The 12,965-nt window shown below is 45.9% G+C and overlaps 2 protein-coding genes across 2 annotated transcripts; both read left to right on the top strand.

Annotated features, from left to right (window-relative positions):
- Positions 1-1,883: 1,883 nt before the first annotated feature.
- Positions 1,884-3,170, top strand: LOC123050268 (probable xyloglucan endotransglucosylase/hydrolase protein 12). Its single transcript, XM_044473090.1, has 2 exons — positions 1,884-2,199; positions 2,295-3,170. Exons 1-2 carry the CDS (start codon positions 1,930-1,932, stop codon positions 2,892-2,894), a joined length of 870 nt encoding a protein of 289 aa, XP_044329025.1. The 5' UTR covers positions 1,884-1,929; the 3' UTR covers positions 2,895-3,170.
- A 4,848-nt stretch (positions 3,171-8,018) lies between these two features.
- Positions 8,019-9,230, top strand: LOC123050269 (probable xyloglucan endotransglucosylase/hydrolase protein 12). Its single transcript, XM_044473091.1, has 2 exons — positions 8,019-8,338; positions 8,435-9,230. The coding sequence occupies exons 1-2, from the start codon at positions 8,069-8,071 to the stop codon at positions 9,032-9,034; spliced, it is 870 nt and encodes a 289-aa protein (XP_044329026.1). The 5' UTR covers positions 8,019-8,068; the 3' UTR covers positions 9,035-9,230.
- The last annotated feature ends 3,735 nt before the right edge of the window (positions 9,231-12,965 follow it).

Below are 12,965 nucleotides of genomic sequence, written 5' to 3' on the forward strand. Positions count from 1 at the left end.
AGGAGCCGATCCGTGGCTCAGGACAAACATGAAATCTAATGGTGTAGACTGTGAGGAAATGTCAAAAAGGTTTCGTACGAATGTTACCTTCAGTGAAGTAAGAAACCACAAATTATGGTTTTTATTATGAAAATTATGCTCATTACTGTATGTATAGTTTACTCTCGATCACAGCTAAATTAATACATTCAATACTCCATGAAATTCATTTGCATATGCATTCATCAATGCACAAATAGACCAGTTACAAATACAAGTTCATCATAATAAAAGATATCACTCATGTTGATATCAAGGCATCCCAAAAATCATCACATCTGCTAGAAATTCTTTAATTAGGACGACATACTCCAAAAGGATTGAATTTGCTGCCACCACATACAATCATACATATCATTTTGGTGAACACACCTTTCTCGTTGCTTTGATTGGCATGGTCACCAAACCGGTCTACATGGGTATTTTCCCAACCCTCGTTCACATTATCACTCAGACTAGCTGCATGAAAAGAACTAATCTAAGGCTGCAACATAATTATGAAAAACATTAACCTTCACTAATTTCTTAGCATAACAAAAGAATTGCATAGTTGCGAGTAACCCAAAAAAAATCAATATGTGGCAATAATATTCATTTATTATAGACATACAAAATAACTATGTTATGCAAACACACTAGCAGTAAAAGTTGATTTCCAAACACTTCACATAAACAAATATGCAATTAGCAATCTCTCCAAGTACTAGCTAGTTCTAAAATGTCTCCAAGGCGTTTACCGTAGTAGGCGGTTCCCTAAACAAAACCACTTTTAGTGCTATACATTTAAGTTGGTTCCATGCACTGAGAACTCTCATTCGAAATGGTTTTGCAATTCTGAACCGCCTCCTGTTCTTATTTAGGGTTGGCATTTTAATTATTGTTTGCGGCTAATCCCGCAATTAAAATTCTGAAAGTCTCCTCACATACACATTCTCGTTCACCACATAAAACCATTGCATCTCATAATACATTCATATATGTTCAATATGTCAAAGTGACAATATACAAAAGTTTTGCCTAGTTCACATCCAACATATGAAACAAGGTTCTAAAATCCAAAGATTTATATATATTCCCCTCGTCGTCTCGAGTAGTATACCCATCTCGCCTCTTCACGTCGTCTTTTGGTCTCGAGTGGTCTACCTATCTTGCCTTTTCATTTCGTTTTTTCGCTCAAGTAGTCTACCCATCTTAACTTTTCATGTTGTCTTTGCAGACCAACCGGCGCCTGATATCTTGTTGACTGGAAAACTGCCTCTTGACTTAAATTATTAATTAGAGGCGGTCAAGATTTATGGACGGCCTCAACTAGTTATTAGAGCCGGTTTTGCTACTTGAACCGCATGCATGAGTTTCACGAGGATGATTAACCGCCTCGGTTAGGCTATTAGAGGTGGCTGAAATGTTTTGGGTGAAAACCGCTTCCGTACATGGAACGCCTCTGATGCCCATTTATGTACTACGTAGCAGTGTCCTTTCCCTTTTTGGCTCACAGTTGGCGCATTTCCTCATCTCATCTCATCGACAGGTGCGCAACAAAGAGGAAGCACGAAACACCGTTGTGCTGACCACTAACTAGTCAAATCCAGACGCTCTCAGATGCAAGCAATCTATATATGATAATTGAACAAGCCGACAACAAGCACTAGGTAGATGCAACCTGAAGAGAGAATAATAAGACATGCATGGCGCAAAGTAACCCAGCTACACACTACACTACGTGCGCACCAGACGCTTTTGCTTTCGACTGAAAATAATTAGCACAGATCCGCAACGCAGAGAGGATTATATAAAGCCCTTGTGCACCTCTGCATTTTCATCAAGTCTTCTTGACATACACTTCCTACACCACCAAAAGCTAAGCTAGTGCCAACTACGAAGTAGGAGAAGATGGAGAGCTCAAGGAGGGCGCTCCTCCTGGTTGCGGTGGCGGCGGCGGCCATCGGCCTCGCCAGTGCCAGTTTCCGCGACAACTGCGACATCAAGTGGAACCCCGAGAACGCGGCCTTCTCCGACGACGGCCACGGCCTGACCATGTCCCTAAAGAGCAACTCCTCCGGCTGCTTGCTGCAGACGAAGAAGCAGTTCATCTACGGCAGCGTCTCCACCCTCATCAAGCTCGTCCCGGGGAACTCTGCCGGCACCGTCACCACATACTACGTACGTATCCTATTCCTATAGTATACTTATTACTAATGAGCTTGTACTGCGATACTGACCGTATGTGCACCATTTCATTGATTGTAAATCACCAGACATCGTCCGTGGGGGCCGACCATGACGAGATCGACTTCGAGTTCCTGGGGAACCAGACGGGGCAGCCCTACACGCTGCACACCAACGTGTTCGCCGACGGCGTGGGCAAGAAGGAGATGCAGTTCGTGCCCTGGTTCGACCCCACCGCCGACTTCCACGCCTACACCATCTCCTGGACGCCCTGCATGATCGTCTGGTACGTCGACGACGTCCCCATCCGGGTGTTCCGCAACTACCGGGACAAGGGCATCGCGTACCCGATCAAGCGTCCGATGTTCGGCTACTCCAGCATCTGGTCGGCGGAGGACTGGGCCACGCAGGGCGGCCGCGTCAAGGCCGACTGGTCCAAGGCGCCCTTCGTCGCCGGCTACCGTGACATGGTCCTCGACGTCTGCCCCTGCGACGGAGCCGACTCCTGCGTCTACGGCTGCGCCGGGGCCTTCAGCCACGGCGGGAGGCAGCAGAACTGCGCTGGCCTCAGCGACGAGCAGCGGGGCAAGATGCTGTGGGTGCAGAAGACTCACAGGATCTACGACTACTGCGTTGACTACAGGGACAACAAGAAGCCCGGCCCCGAGTGCAGCCTGCCGCAGTACTGATCGGTCTAGCTGCTGTCCGATCGTGGTGGTGGCACGCACCAAGGAAACATTGGTTGGCCGGAGCCGGTCTACCACTCCTTACACGACCCAATGATTCGACTCGGACTTCATTTGTTATTATTTTTGGTACATATACTCTTGTTGCTTCCCAGATGTTCCTTTCCAAATTTTGTTTCTTTTCAACAGCTCCACCATATACCTATGTCTATGTGTACATGTACACTTGTATGTATATTTGCATTAATTATGCTATGATATACATGGATGAGTAATGTATACCCCCTCTTCTTTTAATTTGTGAGACCCAACTTAGTTCCTAAGTACACCCCTAGAAATCGCTTTAGTTCCTAAGGACGGAAGCACCCTTCCCCTCCGGCTGAAGCACCCTCTTTGCCACTCCGATGAGCGGCACAGCCGGACATAGGGAAGACACATGGGAAGAATATGCCTCCGGGACTCCCGCTAGTCTTGTTAGCGGGCTGCCGTACATGGGGAAGACAGGGATCCTCCACGGCCGAGCGTAGACTAGTGTAGTGTATCCATGTCGTGGGAGTGGAGCTCCGCGCGACCGTAGGTGCACATAGTTAAAATATGTCCAAAATGTAACCGTTTTCGTTCGGTTTGTATGAAATCCGTCATGTTTGTATGCACTAGTGCAGAATTAGCCTTTAGTCCCGGTCCGTAAGGGCCTTTAGTCACCAACCGGGACTAAAGGGTGGGGACTAAAGCCCCCCCCCCCCCTAGTCCCGGTTCGTCACGGCCCGGGACCAAAGGTGCTCCCTTTACCCCCTAGCCGAGCTATCGGGAACGTAAAGGGTAAGCATAGGAGCCAGACAACCCAGCTTGGCCAAAATTTTAAGTCAAATTGATGCATATTTATGGCTTTATGACGATGATTACGGAAGGCAAATTCTTCGATTCGACTGTTTATAATCTGAAAGTGGCCCATCGTCGTCTTCCACCCCTTTGTAGATGCTACGCAGGGTGCCTCCGTACTAACAAGACAACCCTTAGCCGACGTCTCGGTGCCCAGAGGCGGTTGTGTTAGTGGAAACGAGACAATCAGATATGCATGCTAACATGTAGTAGGGGTCCTAAGCTAGGCGTGTTGGAGCGATGGTAACACAAACACATGATTTTACTCAGGTTCGAGCTCTCTCGAAGAGATAATACCTTACATCCTGCTTTTGATTGTATTCATATGTGGGATAGTACAGAGTACATGTATCTACCACGAGATTGTCTTAATGAATATGAGATCATCTATTCACTAGCCTGGCCTCGGTTTATATAGTGTACCGGAGGCCTGGGGTTTAGGAGAGTCCTCGGCTTGGGTGCCAAGTCTTGTGGAATCCTCCTTGTATGCGTCATGGGCTGCCCGAAGTGGCCCATGAGTGAACCGCCATGGGGGTCCTTGGCCCGATCCACTTGGTTGGGAGACGACGTGGGGAGTACCCCCTAGTTCAGGACACCGTGAGTCGGTCCTATAGCTCTTGGGGAAACAACGACGAGGGCTACGTGGTTCAACGAAACGAGACACCTCAACCCCCTACCTGGCTCGCCGAATGTCGGTGTCTAGGAACCAAACATTGGGTTGTGTACGACAACCCTTTGTGAGTTCGGCCAGGGACTGAACATACCTTCTCGCCTAGGTCATCTACGCCGGAGATGAAGGAGAGGGAAAGGGAGACACCGAAGTTTACCCAGGTTTAGGCCACCGTGATGGTGTAACACCCTACTCCCTCTCTTTGTTGATATATGCGTGTGTGTTTACAGTGGTTCAAAAGGAAGTCCCTTAGGCGTGCGAAGGCCTCTTCTATTTATAGGGCGAGGCTCCATTCCCACGCCCCTCCAGCGGGCGGCTACGTTCTTCCCTTTGTTGAGGGTATAGAGAGGGGTACCCGTATTGCCCAGACAACCACCAGGCACGGTCCCTAGTCACCTGTCACGAGGAGCTACAGTGCCTTCCTATAGCTCCACATCGGGTGGGTGAATCTATATAGGTCACTGTGGATGACCCCTCCCCACGATAGACCTCCATGCTGCTCAAAGTCAAAATGGGGCCTATGCTCCGTCTTGTTGCCGCTACAGTCCCGCGCCGTGCCGGCGGGACCCGCATGGAGGAGCCCTGGTCAGGTCTTGTCTCTCCTCCTTCCCGGGCCTTAGGGGTCTTGACGGAGCCAAAGGATCCCCTCCCGGAAGGTCCTTTGATGCTGCGGCCCTGGTTCACCTATTAGGAACGCCACTCCGAGGCTCCGGTTCGTCTCCCCTGGGAAGCCCCCTTTCCAGTGGGCCGACAAGGCACGGCACCGATATTTGTTAACAAGGTTCACCGAACTCGGCTACATCCCCGGGGCATGACTACATGAACTCCTCCCTATGACACTGTCACAATACTGCACACCGGCCATTCGGGTGCCGATACACTGCCGGCTCCCCCTTCTGCTTCTGCGCTATTATGTTGGCATAGGTTACATCATGTGTCTACCCTCTCATTATACAAGAGGCCTAGGATACAAGTGTCCAATTAGAACACGACTCCATATCCTATGTAAACACAATACAACTCATAGTTCAACTATAGCCTGTGTGGTACATTATATTCGACACCATTCCAACAACAACTGCAACATCAATTGGAATGCCAAGAACGCTGCCTTCTCCGACGACGGCCACGGCCTGACCATGTCCCTAAAGAGCAACTTCCTCCGGCTGCTTGCTGCAGACGAAGCAGTAGTTCATCTACGATAGCATCTCCACCCGCGTCAAGCTCGTCCTGGGAAACTCAGTCACAGTGAACTCTTTCTAATATAGAGATCAAAATTCCTTCTTATTGAATGGATGAATTCATTAGGGATGTGCATGTTGCAGAAATATTCCTTGAACTCGACATTTAATTAAGTATACACACCATCTAGTTTCCCATCTTAGCTCACTTATGTTTCTTTCCATCGTCTATGTCTCACCGACGAGTGTGCAATATTGTATGCACCCAATCAAAAGTAAAGAGCTCAATTGTGCTGACAAAGACTCGTTCAAGAAACAATCAATTGATGTGATAATTGAACAAGCCGGCAACAAGCACTTGTTGACAGAAAGCCATAATAGTACGTTTACCATCAGGAAAATAAAACATGGCAGTGAAATACCAACAGCCCAAAGCCCCAGGAACCCGGCGCCACGTACGTTAGTGTATTTCCCCTTTGAGATGGAACAACCGACAAGATAATAAAACATTACGGTAGAAACCATAAGGAAAAAGGTAAAACCTTATGCTGGCAACCTCTAAGAGAAATGTAACACCCGAGAATGTACTACTCACTAGACAAACAGAAAACCTGACGGTGTACACTGTCAGGAAATGTCAATAAGGTTCCTTGCGGATGTTACCTTTAGGGAAATAAGAAACCAAAAATTACGGTTTTTATTATAAAAATTATTCTCAGTATTGTATGGTACGACCAGTTAAAATACAAGTTCATCATAACAAAAGATATCACTGATGTTAATATAAAAGGCATCACCAAAATTCATCACATTTGCTAGAAATTCTTTCGTTACGGCAACATACTCCAAAAGGATTGAATTTGCTGCCACGAGACATAACCATACATGCCATTTAGGTGGACACACCTTTCTCGTCGCCTTGATTGGCATGGTTACCACACCTGCCAACATGGATATTTTCCCAACCATCATTGACATTACCACTCGGACTAGCCGCATGAGAAGAACTAGTCTTAGGCTACAACATAATTAGGAAAAACATTAACTTTCAGTTTTTTTAACATAACAAAAAAATCATAATTGCGAGTAACCAAACAAAAAAAATTCAATATGTGGCAATAATATTCATTAATTATACACATACAAAATAACTATGTCGTCATGCGAACACACTAGAAGTAACAATTGATTTCCAAACACATCACATAAACAAATATGCAATTAGCTATCTCTCCAAGTACTAGCTAATCCTAAAAATAAAATGGCACAATTGTAAAATGCTTAGACTATCGAATGCGGTCGACATTTTAAAATGTCTCCAAGGCTTTACCGTAGCAGGCCGTTCCCTAAACAAAACTACTTCTAATGCTTTACATCTCGGTGCGCTCCATCTAATGAGAATACTCTCATTCGAAATGGTTTTGCAATTCAGAACCGCCTCCCATTCTTATTTAGGGTTGGCATTTTAACTATTGTTTGCAGCCAGCCCTGCAATTAAAATTCGTAAATAACACTTTCACACACACATTCTCATTCACCACAAAAAACCATTGCATCTAATAATACATTCATATATGTTCAATATGTCAAAGCGACATATACAAAAGTTTTGTAGACTTCACATCCAACATATGAAACAATGTTCTAAAATCCAAAGATTTATCCCCTAAAAAAATCCAAAGATTTATATTCCCCTCGTCGTAGTCTACCTATCTTGCCTCTTCATGTCGTCTTTTCGCTCGAGTAGTCTACTCACCTTAACTTTTCATGTTGTCTTTTCAGACCAATCGCCGCCTGGTATCTTCTTTACCAGAAAACCGCCTCTTGACTAGATTTATGGACGGCCTCAACTAGTTATTAGAGCCGGTTTCGCTACTTTAACCGCATGCATGAGTTTGGCGAGGATGATTAACTGCCTCGGTTAGGCTATTAGAGGTGGCTGAAATGTTTTGGGTGAAAACCGCTTCCCTACGTGGAACGCCTCTAATGCCCATTTATGTACTACTAGTGTTATTTCCCTTCTTGGCTCACAGTTGGGGCATTCCGTCATCTCATCTCATCTCATCGACAGGTGCACAGTTTGGCATGAAACAAAGAGGAAGTACGAAACACCGTTGTGCTGACCACTAACTATGTCGTCAAATCCAGACGCTCTCAGATGCAAGCAATCCATATGATAATTGAACAAACCGACAACAAGCACTAGGTAGGTGCAACCTGAAGAGAGAATAATAGGACATGCATGGCGCAAAGTAACCCAGCTACATACTACACTACGTGCGCACCAAACACTTTTGCTTTTGACTGAAAATAATTAGCACAGATCCGCAACGCAGAGAGGATTATATAAAGCCCTTGTGCACCTCTGCATTTTCATCTAGTCTTCTTGACATACCCTTCCTGCACCACCAAAAGCTAAGCTTGCGCCAACTACGACGTAGGAGAAGATGGAGAGCTCAAGGAGGGCGCTCCTCCTGGTTGCGGTGGCGGCGACGGCCATCGGCCTCGCCGGTGCCAGTTTCCGCGACAACTGCGACATCAAGTGGAACCCCGAGAACGCGGCCTTCTCCGACGACGGCCACGGCCTGACCATGTCCCTCAAGAGCAACTCCTCCGGCTGCTTGCTGCAGACGAAGAAGCAGTTCATCTACGGCAGCGTCTCGACCCTCATCAAGCTTGTCCCGGGGAACTCTGCCGGCACCGTCACCACATACTACGTACGTATCCTATTCCTATAGTATAAGTACTTACTAATGAGCTTGTACTGCGATACTGACCGTGTGTGCACCATTACATTGATTGTAAATCATCAGACATCGTCCGTGGGGGCCGACCATGACGAGATCGACTTCGAGTTCCTGGGGAACGAGACGGGGCAGCCCTACACGCTGCACACCAACGTGTTCGCCGACGGCGTGGGCAAGAAGGAGATGCAGTTCGTGCCCTGGTTCGACCCCACCGCCGACTTCCACGCCTACACCATCTCCTGGACGCCCTGCATGATCGTCTGGTACGTCGACGACGTCCCCATCCGGGTGTTCCGCAACTACCGGGACAAGGGCATTGCGTACCCGATCAAGCGTCCGATGTTCGGCTACTCCAGCATCTGGTCGGCGGAGGATTGGGCCACGCAGGGCGGCCGCGTCAAGGCCGACTGGTCCAAGGCGCCCTTCGTCGCCGGCTACCGCGACATGGTCCTCGACGTCTGCCCCTGCGACGGAGCCGACTCCTGCGTCTACGGCTGCGCCGGGGCGTTCAGCCACGGCGGGCGGCAGCAGAACTGTGCTGGCCTCACCGACCAGCAGCGAGCCAAGATGCAGGAGGTGCAGAAGACTCACAGGATCTACGACTACTGTGTCGACTACAGGGACAACAAGAAGCCCGGCTCCGAGTGCAGCCTGCCGCAGTACTGATCGACCCATGCATATCCAGCTGCATTCTGATCGTGGTCGTGGCACGCACCAAGCGGCAATGGTTGGCCGGCCGATCTACTACCACGGCATAGACGACCCATTGATTCCATTGGGACTTTATTTATTTATTTTTTGATACATATATTTTTGTTTTCTCAAGGTTTTTCATTCTTGTTGCTCCCGGGATGTTTTTTCCAAATTTTGTTCAATGCTTACCCGATTAAGTAATCATGAACGATCTTTTTTGAATGGATCACATAGGGCATGATTGGTTGCATGCATGAACCAACGAGCCAGGCCGCTAATGAATCATGTAAGGTTACCCACAACCACAACACACCACGACTACAATAATCTATTGATCTATGGCAAATTTACTATGATAATTTTGGCTTAAATCCCGCGGTGGCACTAAACTTTTCATCTCGATCAAAAGAAAGCTTACCATGCCCAATTGGGTGGTGCTTTTTCATGACCAAAGGAGGGTTACCACCAAAAACATCACATATAAGGGAGATGCATAACTACTTAAAATATGAATTTATTTTGAATAAACAGATCCTATTTGAGATACATGTACTTTTTTTCTGTAGAGAGAGATACATGTAGTTCAAATTTGAATAATATCTAATAATTAACTCGACACTCATTTAAGACCTAAATGATGGCAAATGATTTTAAAAAATACTACCTTTGATATGAACACTACAATAGTATATTCCATGTACAGAACATTTGGAATACGGCAAACAAATATTTTTGTAAGGTCCTATACAAGGTACCTTATCTTGTTATTTCAGAAATAGAAAATACATAACAAGATGGAACATAAAGGAAGGAAAATCTAATGGGCCAAAACAAATCTCTTCTCTCTCCTTTTCCTTTTTCTTTCATTTCCCTCTACCACCAAATGGGCCAAACCCATGTTTACTTTCCCTTCTCCTTCCCTTTTTTCCCCTTCTATTTTTGACGACAGGGTCATGGCCCAATAAGACAATCGAGGCCAGCCCAAACTACTACTGTCTAATTTTGTTCTTTGCGTATTTCTTTTTTTTCAGAAAAAATTAAAGTGGCCAATTTAGTATTGCAATTCTTTATACAAAATTCATAGGAACCACCAAATATACGAATAATATATGGAAATATTCATAATTTCCCAAGTATCTTTTCATGGCATTTCCATGGAGGTTAATAGTAAGATTTAATTTGTTCTTAATAAATAATTGTTATTCAAGATTCCAAAGTTTTATAAGTTGTGTGAAATTACAAAGATGTATACAATCCTAGTTTAGTGATACGGTATAAAATTTTAAAGGTGGTTTTATGACGCCATTATATGATGCCATGCCAATTTTAATATATTTGTACCACATTTAGATTTTGTAAAAAAATTTAACAAGTGAATGTAAATGTTTCGTTTTTGAATTATAGTTAATAGCCTCAAATTCATTTAATACATAAATAATAGAAAATGATTTCAGAAAATTTGTTAAATTTGACATGAACACTGCATTCTAGTATGTTCCATACAGTAATATTGTGTAGCATTTAGGATATGAATATGGGTTTTTTACATCTGTGCCCCTGGTGCCTTAGCCATACTCATTCATCCTCACGCTCTTAACTTCTGCTCACTTTTCCCCACTCCCTTGCCTGAAACCCTCAGAACTGGTCACAAACGATGGATGCCGTCGGGTCAGTGCTTTGACCGTTAACTCTGACGAGTGGGGCCGCGCTGACTGTGTCGCCCGTTGGAACTGATGAGTGGGGTCGCGGCGGACGGTGCCGCTGTTAGCCCGTTGGGCCGTGGTTAGACTGTTGGGCCGTGCGCGCGCTGCAATGACAGAAGCCTGTTATGCATGCACGACATGTCCAGCTAGCCTGCTATGCATGCACGTAGCTAGCCTACCTGCATGTGCCGCTGCTTGCCGCCATGATGCGCTGACCAGCCTCTTTTTCACGCGAGCCGCCATGGACGCTGACTGGCCTCATTTTCGCGCTAGCCGCCACGGACGCAGGGACGGTTGCTGCCGCTGGTTCGTATCATCTCGCATGCGTGTCTCCTCGATGTAGAGCATTGTTTCACACTTTTCGATCCACTCACATATATTCAACGTGGCAATTAAAACCTGTTGGCAATTAAAGTGGCATATCAATCGACGCGGCTCGTTTGAACGTAGCAAATCCAAAGTGTGGCCGGTGCCACTCCCCTTCCCTTCCCCTTTCCCTATTTAAACCACCACCCCTCCACCTATTCTCCACACATCCATTTGCGCCGCCCCCTTCTCTTCTCCACCCAAACCCAGAGCACTCTCAAAGCGAGGTGAAGATGCAGTACAACGGCCCTACCTTCGAGTTCGCACCGACCGTGCTGGAGAGACGGTATTCGGCCGGTGTCGTCATGGAGAGGACGCTCCGCGTGTGGGCGTTCTCACGCTGGAGGGGTGCAAGGGGGTTTGCCGAGTGGTTCCTCCGTGTGGGCTTCGCCCACCTCCTGGCGGGCTTGCCGGTGATGTTCCGACTGGAGGAAGTGCGTCCAAACTCCAGGACTCCGCCGATAGGGCTCACCGTCACCTTCACCAACAAATTTGATGCGTACTACCTCCTCGACAAGGTGTTTTGGTGTGTATGCAAATTCATCGCATTCACAACCCACAACATCTTCACAAACTTCGACTGCATCTTCCCCACCCGCGATGGTATGCACAACCTCCCCTACTACATCGGCCAGGACGACATGGAGAGGAGGAGCAGTAAAGAGGAGGCGCAGTGAAGATGGTGGTAAAGGCCCGGTCTCGTGAGCTTGTCTTGCCCTAGGGTGTTAGGGCTTTTTATCTTTTATATATTTCTATCTTAATTATGTCGTTGGTTGTACTGTGAACTTTTAATCTCTATCGTGTTATCCCCTAAGAACTATGTTATGCTTGCTACCCTGATTTGATATGTCGTTGGTTATCTGTGTTTTGCTTGCTACTTCTATCTTATTTGACGTGAGATATCGCTAGATGGATATGGTGCCGTACACGAGCCCTTCTGCTAAATCAATCAATGAAAGGGTATCCCTCAATGAAAACCAGCAAGTTTTGGGGTTAGCCTTGTAAAATTGGTTGGAGGGTAGTCCATTCGTCTTGTTATATTCATGGTGTGTACTTGTGTAGGTCAAGTTTAAATGACCCATTTAGAGTAGGGTCAAGTTTTCGCACGCGCGGATAATGGACTAGTTGAAGTGTCAAAAAGGAAACTAAAGCTAGAAAAATGAGCCATGTTGATGTTGAAAAGAAGAAGAGGAAAAGCTAATTTTTTTAATTGTTGGTGGCCCTATTCCGTATATTGTATGAACAAAAACAAGCTAATTTTTGAATAGTTTGTGGCCTATGCTATTGTTTAGGGCACCCTATGTTTTATGTAAGAAGTATACTATGGTTGCTACTTTCTATGTTATGGATGTATGCTTGCTACGTGAGATATCGGTAGATGGATAAGGTGGATATGGTGTCGTAGCCGAGCCCTAGACATGCTCTCTAGATGGATATGGTGGCTAATGGTGCCACCTGACTTTATTTTAGACGTGGTCTCAGATGGATATCATGATCTACATAATTAAGTCTGACATGCTCTTAATAACAAAAAACAAAAACAAAAAATCGTGTATACAATATTTTTCTTGCAACAAAGACATGTTTATAATACCAACATGTCAAAAAATGAAAGTGTTGTGCCGTAGGCTATATACAGAAGGAAATTGCCACGATATGTACAAATAAATTTGACATGGGAAAGTCCAACAATAAATCGATTTACCATCATGCACTATTTTTATTCGGCATGGCAATAAATGGATTTACCATGGCAATAATCAAGGAAAAAAACAGAGCCATCGCGTGCACTATTTTCTAGGCCTCTTTTATCTTTGTGGGCCTTCGACACTCAA

The sequence above is a fragment of the Triticum aestivum genome, chromosome 2D (genome assembly GCF_018294505.1).
Source record: "Triticum aestivum cultivar Chinese Spring chromosome 2D, IWGSC CS RefSeq v2.1, whole genome shotgun sequence".
NCBI lineage: Eukaryota > Viridiplantae > Streptophyta > Magnoliopsida > Poales > Poaceae > Triticum > Triticum aestivum.

Excerpts from the sequence above, each read along its gene's own strand:
- LOC123050268 (XM_044473090.1), top strand. The coding sequence starts at position 1,930 with ATGGAGAGCTCAAGGAGGGCGCTCCTCCTGGTTGCGGTGGCGGCGGCG. Across the intron at positions 2,200-2,294 it reads GCACCGTCACCACATACTAC|ACATCGTCCGTGGGGGCCGA; the intron begins GTACGTATCCTA and ends GTAAATCACCAG.
- LOC123050269 (XM_044473091.1), top strand. The coding sequence starts at position 8,069 with ATGGAGAGCTCAAGGAGGGCGCTCCTCCTGGTTGCGGTGGCGGCGACG. Across the intron at positions 8,339-8,434 it reads GCACCGTCACCACATACTAC|ACATCGTCCGTGGGGGCCGA; the intron begins GTACGTATCCTA and ends GTAAATCATCAG.